We start from the raw sequence: 11,524 nt of genomic DNA on the forward strand, positions 1-11,524 counted from the left end.
AGCAGGAAGGAGACATTTGAATCTCAGCATTACTTTGCATAACATGCACCTAAGGTTCAGCTGTTTCTCGTCATGTAGATGCTTCTTTTTCACCACACAGTCAAACTACATGTGAACCTGAAATTAAAATAATGTGAAGAAGAGCGTGCTTGTTTGTTTGTTACTTGTTCTGTTTTTACCAGAAATACCAGCAAATATAAACTAAGCACTACCTACTGTAAAACAGCTCTGCTTTTTGAACAGATGTTTCACCATAAATTAAGAAAAAATGACCTCACGGGGTGCATGAAAGTTTTAACCTGTATAGCTGCAGAGACATGCACTAACTCAGTTTATACTGACTTCAATGCCATATTTTGTAAGAGCAGTAACACTACTATGTGAAAACTATTGTATGCAAGCCATTAATGTTATTGTCAGTGCATAATATCTGAGTCTGCAGCCAATTTCAGCAAAAACTATTTCCTTATTGTTCATCACACTGGCTGTATTCATTGTTCAGCACATTTGGTAGGATGCTAAAGAATGAATGTAATTTTTTTATTGCTATAAAAACAATCCAATCCACTGGTATATTATACAGTCTAAATGACCGATGTTATAACTTTACACACCAGCAACACTAACAAATAAATGTGGCTACATTAGTCTTAATGTGATAGTCTAGTCTGTGCCATCAAAAATTACCACCTTCATGTAGCTGTGCCTTGCACAGATGAAGATGTTGGATGAGCTTCTGCACGCTTAGGGTTTTAGCAAATGTGGACAGCCAGTGTGAATGAAATTACACAGGTGAGTACAAGAGAAAACTGCAAAGATGTAGTTCCTTTTTCACCTGAGGTACCTGTGTCTTATTATTTGCTTTGTGCCACCGCATCATATTACACCACCTGATCTCAGTGTTCAGTTTTGCATCTCTGGCTCTGCTAACAACAGCCAGAGATGTTTTAAAAATCTCCTTCAAGTAAATATATTTCTCAGTCACTTTTTAAGGAAAATACTAAAATGTGTCTATCACTGAAATGCATACAAGCCTCTGACTCAGCTGTTGGTGATGTAGAGAGAAGAAACTGCATGAGACAGAAAGAGATTTGTCATTATGAGACATGATGTTTACTTGGCTGTTGTTTAGATCTGCATCACTGGACCAAAGTATCCATTTTGTTCTTTGTGTGAAGAACAAAATGACTTGTGCTTGCAAAATTCTGCTGCTGCCGCTAAGCACGAGTGCAGGCAGCCACTGACAACCTGGTTTCCTTATTTGGAATCCGTTATCCATCTGCAGCTTTGCCCCTTGGCTGCGTATTCTATCCTAGGGCTAGAGCACCATTTGCACCCTTTACTGATCAAACTGTTCATACCTGCATAGAGAATTTATTTATTTCTTCTTCAAGATAAGCAGCATTAACAATTGTAAGATGAATGACACTGTGAAATGTGTCACTTCAACAATTAGGCAGTCTTTTTTCTTTTGTAACTCAGGTTAATTAAGGGATATTTGCTGAATTTTAATTAAAAAATGAAGTATATTCAACTGGTCCAGTAACTTAAATGTTTTCAAGAAAAAGTCCTCTACAGTCAGTGAAAGAGCAGGAAAGCATTTATCTTGTACACAATACTTTATCAAAGAATCACATATAAAAACACACTTCTTTCAAGACAATGCTTTAACAATTATTTTCATTCTCATTATTTTGACTTGTTCATTGGTCACTCCTTTTGACTTCACGTGAAAACCCTCTTCTACTAAGAACGTTTGAGCAACAGAACACCACAGCACACAGACCTCATAAGTTTAAGATTAGAATGCAACACACCGTTCAAAAATATAGCCTCTAATCTCGCAGTAGTTGCCTTTTTTCTTTTGTACAATTAGAAAAAAAATACACAGTTAACTGAACTCACTCAGGGAAATGCTTTAACAAAGTCACAACTTCTGCCGTATTTTGCACCATGACAGCTCTGGATACAGCACTGCTCTATCCTTGCCTGTCTGCAGTGTCCTGTGTGCCATAAATCATCAGTGAAGATCATGATCCCCTGTGTGTCCACATGCCCTACAAGGTTGTGGAACATTGTGCCCTGCCAGCGTCCTGAGGGTCGTATATATTCATATCAACATTTCCAGGATTCACCTCACCGTTCTGTCATGTGTGTTCGCACGTCGTCACCTCGGGGAGGGGCGTCTGGTCTTGCATGACCACTTGAGGAGGGGTGGGGGCAGGGCGAACATGGGCCACCGAGTTTTTCTGCAGCTCAACCCCAAAGGCAGGAGGAGCATTTTGCAGCTGTCTCCTGTACTGCACAAAGCTGCAAGTTTTTAGGATGATGGCCAAGATGTTTTTTCCTATCAGGATCCCGGATACCCTGGCGTCCCTGTACAGAATCATGTTCCCCCCACGGATGAAGAGTGTGATGATGTTGATAGTCACCAGGCTGAGGATGGGGTACAGGAGCATCTTGTGGGGCACAATATTGATGCCCTGCATGCTGATCTCACTCAGTGATACACAAGGCAGCACCAGCAGAAGGATGTAACAGTAGAAGAACATCAAACCCTCTGCCCACAGAGGGAGCCCCTTCTTCTGAGGCTCCCACAGGTTGGCTTGGATGTCCAGTATGTCCAGCAAGTCCACCACCACCCAGAAGAGGCGGTTACGGATCTCCTCACGCTTCTTGAAGGCGCGTACATATTCCATATGGTCAATAGCAACCAGCACCACAAACAACACTGGAATGCAGATGGACAGCAGCAGTGTGAGCGCCTTCCTTGCCAGAGCATCCAGGCTCTTCCTGTCTGCCTTGTAGTTTTGATACACAAAGTAGACCTTGATCTCCAGTACAAAGATGTAAAGGAACCAGAGGATCATGGCGTAGCCTCGCTTAGCTGTGCGCACCTCAGCACCCACCCACACTGCTACATAACGCAAGACGATTAGGAAGCAGATGTCTCCCACCATCACCATGATGCAGATGCCAATCTTACGTGGTCCGTGGTTCTGCTCCACCAGGTAGGCATCAATCAATGCCATGCTGCTCATAATAAGGATGGTGGACAGGCACACGTGGGGCTTGTTTGTGGGAGGTGGGGGTACCATTCTAACCCAGGAAAGAGGAGGAAGAGGAGGAAAAGGAGGAGGAGTGTTGTCAAAGAGCGTCCTCAGTTTATCCAGTGAGGAGGCAGATCAGATAGTGCTGCTAGACAGCGGTGTTCCCCTCCATTGCTTCTGCCTTGGCCAGAATCCAGGATGCATTAATAGGATTCACACAGATCACTTCAATCAATCTCCACTTGTGCCCAGCCACCTGCCGGGTAGACAGTACCCTTCATTTACCAAATTATGTTCACTGGCAAATGGTTTGTATAAATAAATAGATAAATCTCCTTGATAATCACTCATTAAACAGAGTTACAGTTTGTGAAACAAGCTGCTGCAGTGTGCTCTCATTACAGATTCAGACCCTTATTTTCAAACAAGCTTAAGCCTCAGAGATAAAAATCAAGCTGAAAACTCACTTGTGTCCCTCTTTGTACTTTATCCTTATGACTGGCAGGGAGCGATCATCCATGAGACTGCACTGGGAGATCACAAAGCCCATCTGTAATCCACACAAGAAGAGGAGACAAAAAAAAACACAAAATTGTCTCTTTCTCTGACAGATGTAAATCCACCAGTCATGGACTGATTTCTTTTCTTTTTTTAAGCAAAAAAGAAATCCCAAAATATTGCCATCATAATCCACTTACGGCTCTAACTGAATGAGGAGGCGGCATCTTAATGGTCACAATTTCTGCAACAGAATAGAGGTTATTTTGTGTTGTACTTTGAGGTTTTAACCCTCGTCTCTGAATAAGTAGAAGTGGTAAATGGAAAAAATCTCTACGTTAGGTTGTGTTCAAAAGAAAATGTCCTCTCCAGAAGTTTTCCTCTCCATCATCCGCCATCCATGAACAAAAACATGAAACATTTTGCATCTGTTCTTCAGTTTGTAAGTTTCAAGAGCAAAAGAAGGTAGTAGTGAATCTTTTCAAGGCAGCATGTGTCTGACTCGCTTTCCCCTCTCAGCTGTGTGCATGTGTGTTTATGAGCATGTTTGCTTTTCAGTGTGTCTCTGTGTGTGTGCAGTTTTCAGCTGTCTCTACGCTTCGTTGTCACTGTAAAATGCTGCCCTCCTGACGAGATCCTAGCTGCAGTGTCGTTCTCTGTCTCCCGCGTAAGCAGCTTTTCCCAGGCACACTGGGATCAGCAGCGCCAGTGGATTCCCCTGTCTCCACTCAGCATGCTCTGCCAGCACCACCAGCGCCGTGATGCCTCTCCTGCCTCTCCTGCCTCTGCCCGTCTGTCTCTGTGCACTTCTCAGCCCTCTAAGCGAAGTCAGAGAGCTGCTCCTCTGGTACGTTCTGACACACTCCTGGGATCTTTTATTTCACTCTCGCTCACAGCTACCCTCCTCTTCCTTCTTCCTCTTCTGTTCAAGTAAAGGCACTTGCTGTATGGAAGTGACGCTCAGCCGACCACAGCTGCAGAGAGAGGGAGAGAGCAAAGAGGTAGAGAGAGAGAGAGACAGAACACTTTTCCAGGGGGTGGAGAAAGGCAGGGTGTGGGGAAGGGAAGACAAGCCAACCTTTTGCAGCTTAGCTGAATGCACAACTTCTCTCCCTCACCCTCTTTTTTTCTCACATCCGTCTCTTCTTTATACATTGTGTCTTGTGCTGATATCCCATTTTCTTGAGATGTCTTTCTTTGACTCCCAGCAAAAGCCCTGCTTTTCCTCTTCTTTGAGAAGCCTTTAAGGTGCCATGCATTTTCTTCTCTCCAGCAAGTTCAAGATGCAAGGATGAAAAGTGATCCAGAAAGAGATGGGGGGTACAGAGGAGAGGAGATGCTCTCCAGTATGGGATGTAAAAAGCCAGCTCCCCAGCAGGCTGTGTGTCTGCAGTCTGGGAAGACATAGGGGGAAAAGGGAGGGCGGGAGAAGGGTGAGGCATTCAGTGGCTCCTCCTGACACAGAGCCTTTCTATTGATCTACTGACAGAGCAGTGAATCAGGAGACTGAGATGGGGCCAGAAACCAAAAGAGATGAGGGGTAAGGGGAGATAAGGTACGTAGTACAGATGTGGGAAAAGTGAACGAGAAAGAGTAAAAACACAAGATGAGGAGTGACATGATGAGAGGAGGAAAAAAGAGAACATGTGTGGGTGGAACTAAATGTCAAGGGAACATCCACTAAGATGTAATAATACCTGGGCTGGAAGATGATGTTTACTCTATGCAAAAACTGAAATAGGTAGGAAACAGTTTCCTTTCTCATGCAGTATGCTAACACTACTAGTTCTGTTTATCCAGCTGGGCCAATTAGCAATAACCCTTCCTCAGAGGGACCATGCTTTTATTACCATAATATGAAGCCGTTTACTGCTCACTTCATGAACTGCAGTTATTGAAGAGTCAAAAGTTTTGGTTTTCTATGCAGTGTGGCTGCACTTTTCATCCAACTGTGTAATGACAACTAAACAGAATTCCAATCAGTCGTGCAGATTTTTACAGTCATGAATGGATGTGGTTACAGACTGACTGCACAGTGCCAGCTGTGGATCAGCTGACAGCTGCCATCACGGCTGCTTATGACTTCTGTCACGCCTTTGTCATGGGAGCATTTGGACGCTTTGTGTCTGAGAAATGAAGTCAAGTGCCTTTCACCAAGCTCCGTTCTTATTGACTATATTTCCTCAGGATTTTTTAACCATAATTGAGCCATGACGAGTGCGGTGATGGATTTTATCCTCCTTTGAAAATTATAAAGTTCCCTCGACAAAATTTTGACAGTTGGTAAAAAAACATGTGGCAGATGCTGCCAAATGATGCTGAAATGCTACTGCAACACATTTCACAGATTGTTAGAGAAGGTGGCCTGGTGGTTAGAAACATCATCATGTAAGGAAAAGGTCACAGGTCTGATCCTCGAGACAGGCAGTGTGCTGATTAACAGGCACGTGTCCTTGAGCCAGACACTGAGCTGCTACCTGCTCAAAGTCACTCTGGGTAATGGTGTCAGCTAGATGCTTCAATTGTTAATGTAAATGAGTGGATGGCTTGTCTGTTCCACAAGGAAACATCCCTGTAATCTTAATTGTTTTGCTCCCCCTGAAATCAGAGACTGATGCAGCACCTCGGTCATCCACTTTGTTATTCTTCCCACATCGCATCCATTAAGATACAATTTATGTCTTCATTTAGATGCCTTTTGTGTTATACAGTGGGGTCTCACCTCCCTATTTAAAAGGGCTTTTAACCTGGGTTTGGACTTTGAATCACATATGCTGAATATCTTCATTTATATATACTCAGCATTTCCTCTTTTATCATCTTTCACTCTGTTTCTAATTCATGAGTACAGAGGAAATCACATTATACTCTTACAGGTATAGATCGTTTAGATGAAGCTGATTTATTCACAGAGTCATGGTTTTGTAAAGTACGTTGATGTCAAAGTTCTCAGTTTTGATTAATGTAATTATACAGGTAAGCCAACACGAGGCACCACATAATGATTTATGAGATTTCAGCTAACAAAAGTACATCCAAGTACACCCTTCTTTCATCTTTCCTTTCTCCATCAGGCTCTGCTCAGCCTCCTACAGAGGCCTGTCCTTGGCTCATGAAGAGGAACAATGTATCATAACAGTTCAGCTCCAGACAGGCTAACACACAACAGATAGCAGATGATAAAACACCAACCACGTTTTCTATACCATAAAAGATAAAAGAGAGGGCTGGCAGTAAGGAGTCCACTCTGTGGCTTTCTCATGATGGCTTTTAAAATTGTTGTGAAAGTGGTTCTTTTTGAAAAATAAAATGCTCAATTTGATCTCTTTGCCTTTTAAATGTGATATTTTCCTTTATGCAAATAGTTGAGCATGCTTTCTTCAAGCATAATGCACTCCATTTTCAGAAATGTTCCCTTGACAACCAAGTGCAGCAGTTTGAGAAACATCTTTTCTCATCTTGTCAGAAAAGATCTCATGGAAGCAATTCACCACTGCAAGCTGCACCTTGAACTGAGCTTAAATGATGTTTAAAATATGTTGAAACATTGCAGCGGGAGTTGAAACAAAATACACTTTACCATTATACTAAGAAAACTAGGCTTTCAAGTGTGGTTTCTCCCTTTGGCTGATTGCACTTGCAGACTCAATCAGTAGTCTGTTTATAGCACCTCTCTGACCATATGTTTTTGCTATTTTCTTCTTTAGTGTCAACAGACAGTCTCTTTTTTTTTTTGAAAGAAAGAAACTGCCTACAAGGCTTTTATTTTGCAGTGCCGTTTGATGACACAAAAACTGGTTTTCTTGTGCGATTGTCAAATCCACTACTAACTTTTCTAACATAATCCATGTTTATTGCATCAGTGTTCTGCCAGTGTGAGGCTGAGATGAGATATGAATGTGCACCTAAGTGTTGCCAGGACTGATATAATTATAAGGGTATGCATCACTGAATGAATAGGCTGATTTGATTTCCTTTGTGTTTAGACTGTAGATGATTTACTTAGGAGTCAAGAGTGAAGCATGATTAATTTCTCTGTGTGCCATATGAAATCCAAATAGAAAAGGCTTACAATTAAAATTACCATGAGACTTGTTGTTACCATGTTTTGACAAGAAATGTAGATGAAACGTAAATGTGCCTTTGTCAAAGTATCAAGTTCCAGTGTCATAATTTGTTGTTAGTCAAAAATCAGGGGGATCCAGGACACAAACATGGATTAATTGCTTGGGTTTGGCAGCCGAGATTCACTTTCAGCAAGTTGTGGAAAGATTGGGGATTTTCCATCACCAAAGACACTTTGTACATGAAGCATAACAGTGGAAATAGAACACATAAATCACATTAGCTGTAACCCTGAGTCTGCCATCGATTACCTACAGGAAAACAAATAGTGGCATTAAGGCTTCCCATCCTTAAACATCCCCATCAGTGTTGTAACCAGCAAATGGGAAACATGAAGTGGATGAGCTAAGCTGTTCCCTGTGGGGCTATTAGATCACTGGTGGCAGTGGAGGGGGTGGGTGAGGGGACCCTATCCACCCTGTGGACGCTCACGCTGGAGATGTTCTGTGATATTTAACTGCCTGTAACAAGGCAGGTAAAGAGGTGTGTGCTGGTATCATGGCCAGGTCAAATCTGATGACTACACAGCAGACCTAATAGTATTTGATTGATCTTGTCTCGTGTGTGTGGGCTGCGCAGCAGAGGGGGGAGAAAATGACTGCCGCATTTTTAAACATTAGAGGATTTACTGTATGTCAGCAAGATAATAAATACCTTTCCTGGAGGGAGTTTTGCTTTGTCCATGTAGCATAGGTGCTTTTATCTAGGGCACCACTTCCTGTACGCATTTAGTGAAAACTACATCTTGTGACAATCTTTTTATCCATCCCTATTAATAACAAAGCTTATGATGCCCTGTGAGTGACACAACAGTCGGTCACATCTTCATACTATCACAGCAAATACAACTGGGCTAATAAAGGAGAGGGCCAAAAAAAAGTTTCAACTGAAGTGCTGATATGTCACCATGCAAAATATTATTTTAATGATTCTGTGTAAATTTTATTTAAAGAAAAAACTGTTTTGTCCTAACATTCACTGACTCATACCAACATGATCTACTGAAGCTGGAAATTCAAAAAGGCAGATGCAGCCTGAAAGGGTCTGGAAATCCCAATGATTTGATCAAAAGCAAACTAGAAAGTTGGTTATAAAGGCCAGGACTCTCTGCACCTGGTGAAGTAATTGATGAGTCATCAGTAGTGAGCAACCCATGGCACAGACTACGTATTTTGGTAAATACACCTCATTTCAGTATCTTTGTTCATGATACAACATTCAGCGACGCATGAATTTGTAACATAAGGGAAATGTGGTCTTTCTTTTCAATTGAGGACTTCTCCCAGTGGTCATTTCCTTTAGTTACTGTAAATACTGAGACGATAGTGGTAGCTGAGCTAGTGTCACTCTGGGATGCTACAGAATGTTTTGAAGTGTCTAATTAAGCAGCACATTCTCCTACAGGTAAAAGTTTTCTGTTAATCTGCTCTCTGCTCATACATGGAACACATTATAATGCACTCTGCAACCACACAAATACACAGTGTGATGGTGAATGACTACAACAAAAACAGATTGTTAGAAACAAAAAGATAAATAAAACTGGAGGACCACAGTCAATATTAATGACTGACTATTTGGACAAATGAATTGGGTCATACAGTAAGTTTTCTTTCAAAGTTTTCTTACCAATTTTGTTTTTGCCTGTGAATGCAACATAGAGCTGGTAAATGAAATGTCACTTTATTATAATACACATAAAGGTAAACTGCATACACAAGCCAGTGGAGGTGAGCTTTAATAGGTTCCCTGTAAGACCGTGATTTGTCTACAGCCTAACAGACAAGAAATCATTGATAAATTTTCTGTTTGTGTTTGCCTCACTTTGATTAATCGAACACAGAGTGACTGTGATGTGACCATTTATACACAGAGAGCATCTGCATGTTCCCCTGAGGTTGCTTGTGTACACAGTAATATATGGATTTAATTAAAGTGTCCACAATCATAACTAAAAGAAAAGACAAAAACTTGCCTATCTTCATTATCAGAGCTAAATTAATTTTGTACGCAGTGCCATTATGTATTAGTCGGTTTCCTTTCAGGATTGCTGCATAATTATGTTGGTTCAATGTTATTTTTTATGCATGAGCTTTGATGGAATTGTTATAAAATACTGTAAAAGCCAAAAATCCGAGTTAAATAAAGGAGCAAGAACCTTCTGGTGTCTCACACAACTAAGCCCAAAATATCAACTTCATGCAAGTATGTGATGAGTACCAGCTTACGTATGCTTTTATACTATACGAACACGACAGAATGCTTAAGTTACTGCATGTGCTTCTTCTTTGTCAAGGCAGTGAGTGGAGTTGCATCTCAGTCCACATGTAAATGAACATACAGTGGCATGTTTCCTGGTCTCCTTGCAGGGGACCTACAGTAGCTAATTTGAAGAAGTAGTTCACAAATGGCAGAAACTGCACAGCCCCGGCTCACCTTTCTGCCTTAGGAGTACTGCTTAGTTAGTTTAAAGAGGCAGCACTGTGTGTGCCTGCACATGGGTTTGGTGTGTGTGTGTGTGTGTGTGTGTTTACAGTAGTTTGCTGAGAACAGAGCTATGAAAAAAGATGAGATAAACTTTGTTGGGTCCATTGGGAAATTTTATCTTGCATGTTGCAATTGTTATGAAAGTATTATCAACTATCATGTGGCATGTTCAGTATAGCCTCCATGTTTGTGTAGTGTGTAGAATAAAGATATTTCTGACATGCAATTGCTTTACAAAAATTCACCTTTTTTGGGAGCAAACCACATTAGCACTATGTAGCATCCTGCGTCCAGAGCTCTTAGGAAACTCTTGGTAAGTGGCTGCACTAATGTTGCACCAAGACTGACAGTGGCCATTAATCACTCAGTATGTGGAAGGATGGGTTTGTGTTATAATCATTATAGCTTTTACCATTTTACATATATTCTAAAATCTATGCATAGTAGTAATGAGCTAAGGTAGATAAGGAACAGGCCATAAATCAACTTTGACAGAGTGGACATACAGAAATTTGTACAGCATCAAGACTATCAGTTTTATTGAGTGATATTCTTTATTGGGAACAGCTGGAAGAGAACTGTCAAATTCAGCTGTTTAGTGTGGGGCTCAGGAGAAATGCTGGTTTGATTAATTGTACATATAGAAGAGTCAATCTTTAGCAGGAAGGTCATTTGACAGTTTGCTAACATTGCCCCCCTTCCTACCGGTGCTAGGCCTGTCAAGCCCTGCAGTTTACACTGATAAACAGTGTGGTCATTTTTGAAACAATGGCCCCTGATTTTAGACAAGGGTAGACAAAGCACAGGCTCCTCATTTCTAGCCAGCAGCATTCAGTTTTACCGTTTCAGCAGTCAATCATCACTGGTGGGTTTGTATCAGCTGTAGTTTATTGCTAATGAATGGCTGACTTGTCCTTCTTTCCAGGTTAATCTTTTTTAAAACACGAATCCTGTGAAAGTGTGTTTAATGGCTACAGCCACAGTGCTGTGATAAAAGACGGAGGTACATGTACAGTATCAAGTTAAATGTCAGCATCCCACCAGCTGACAATCCATGTAGAGTACATGTAAATAAACAGGACCGTCCCTGTATTAAAATGCACAGCTGCTATAGTTAGTCCTAGTGTTATGACAACGAAAAATTGAGATGACTGTTACTTTTGGGGCACTGAATCCACCACTGACTATTGCTGTAGTGAGTTGTAGGATAACTTTAGCCTTCATAATATTTATCTGGGTTCAGATGTTATTACCTCCACAAAGGCAGAGGTAATGTTTTAGCTGGCCTTTGTTTGTTGGTTTGATAACAGCAGACTGGAATTCAAAAAGTGATAATAGGATTTTGATGATTTTTTTTTTTTTTT

The 11,524-nt window shown here is 41.3% G+C and overlaps 1 protein-coding gene across 1 annotated transcript; it reads right to left on the reverse strand.

The window, feature by feature from the left end:
- Positions 1-1,553: 1,553 nt before the first annotated feature.
- LOC109958509 (transmembrane protein 121) lies at positions 1,554-3,103 on the reverse strand. Its single transcript, XM_020597214.1, has one exon. It carries the CDS (start codon positions 3,096-3,098, stop codon positions 2,148-2,150), a length of 951 nt encoding a protein of 316 aa, XP_020452870.1. The 5' UTR covers positions 3,099-3,103; the 3' UTR covers positions 1,554-2,147.
- Between the last annotated feature and the right edge of the window lie 8,421 nt (positions 3,104-11,524).

Source organism: Monopterus albus, unplaced genomic scaffold, assembly GCF_001952655.1.
Source record: "Monopterus albus unplaced genomic scaffold, M_albus_1.0 scaffold3.1, whole genome shotgun sequence".
Taxonomy (NCBI): Eukaryota; Metazoa; Chordata; class Actinopteri; order Synbranchiformes; family Synbranchidae; genus Monopterus; species Monopterus albus.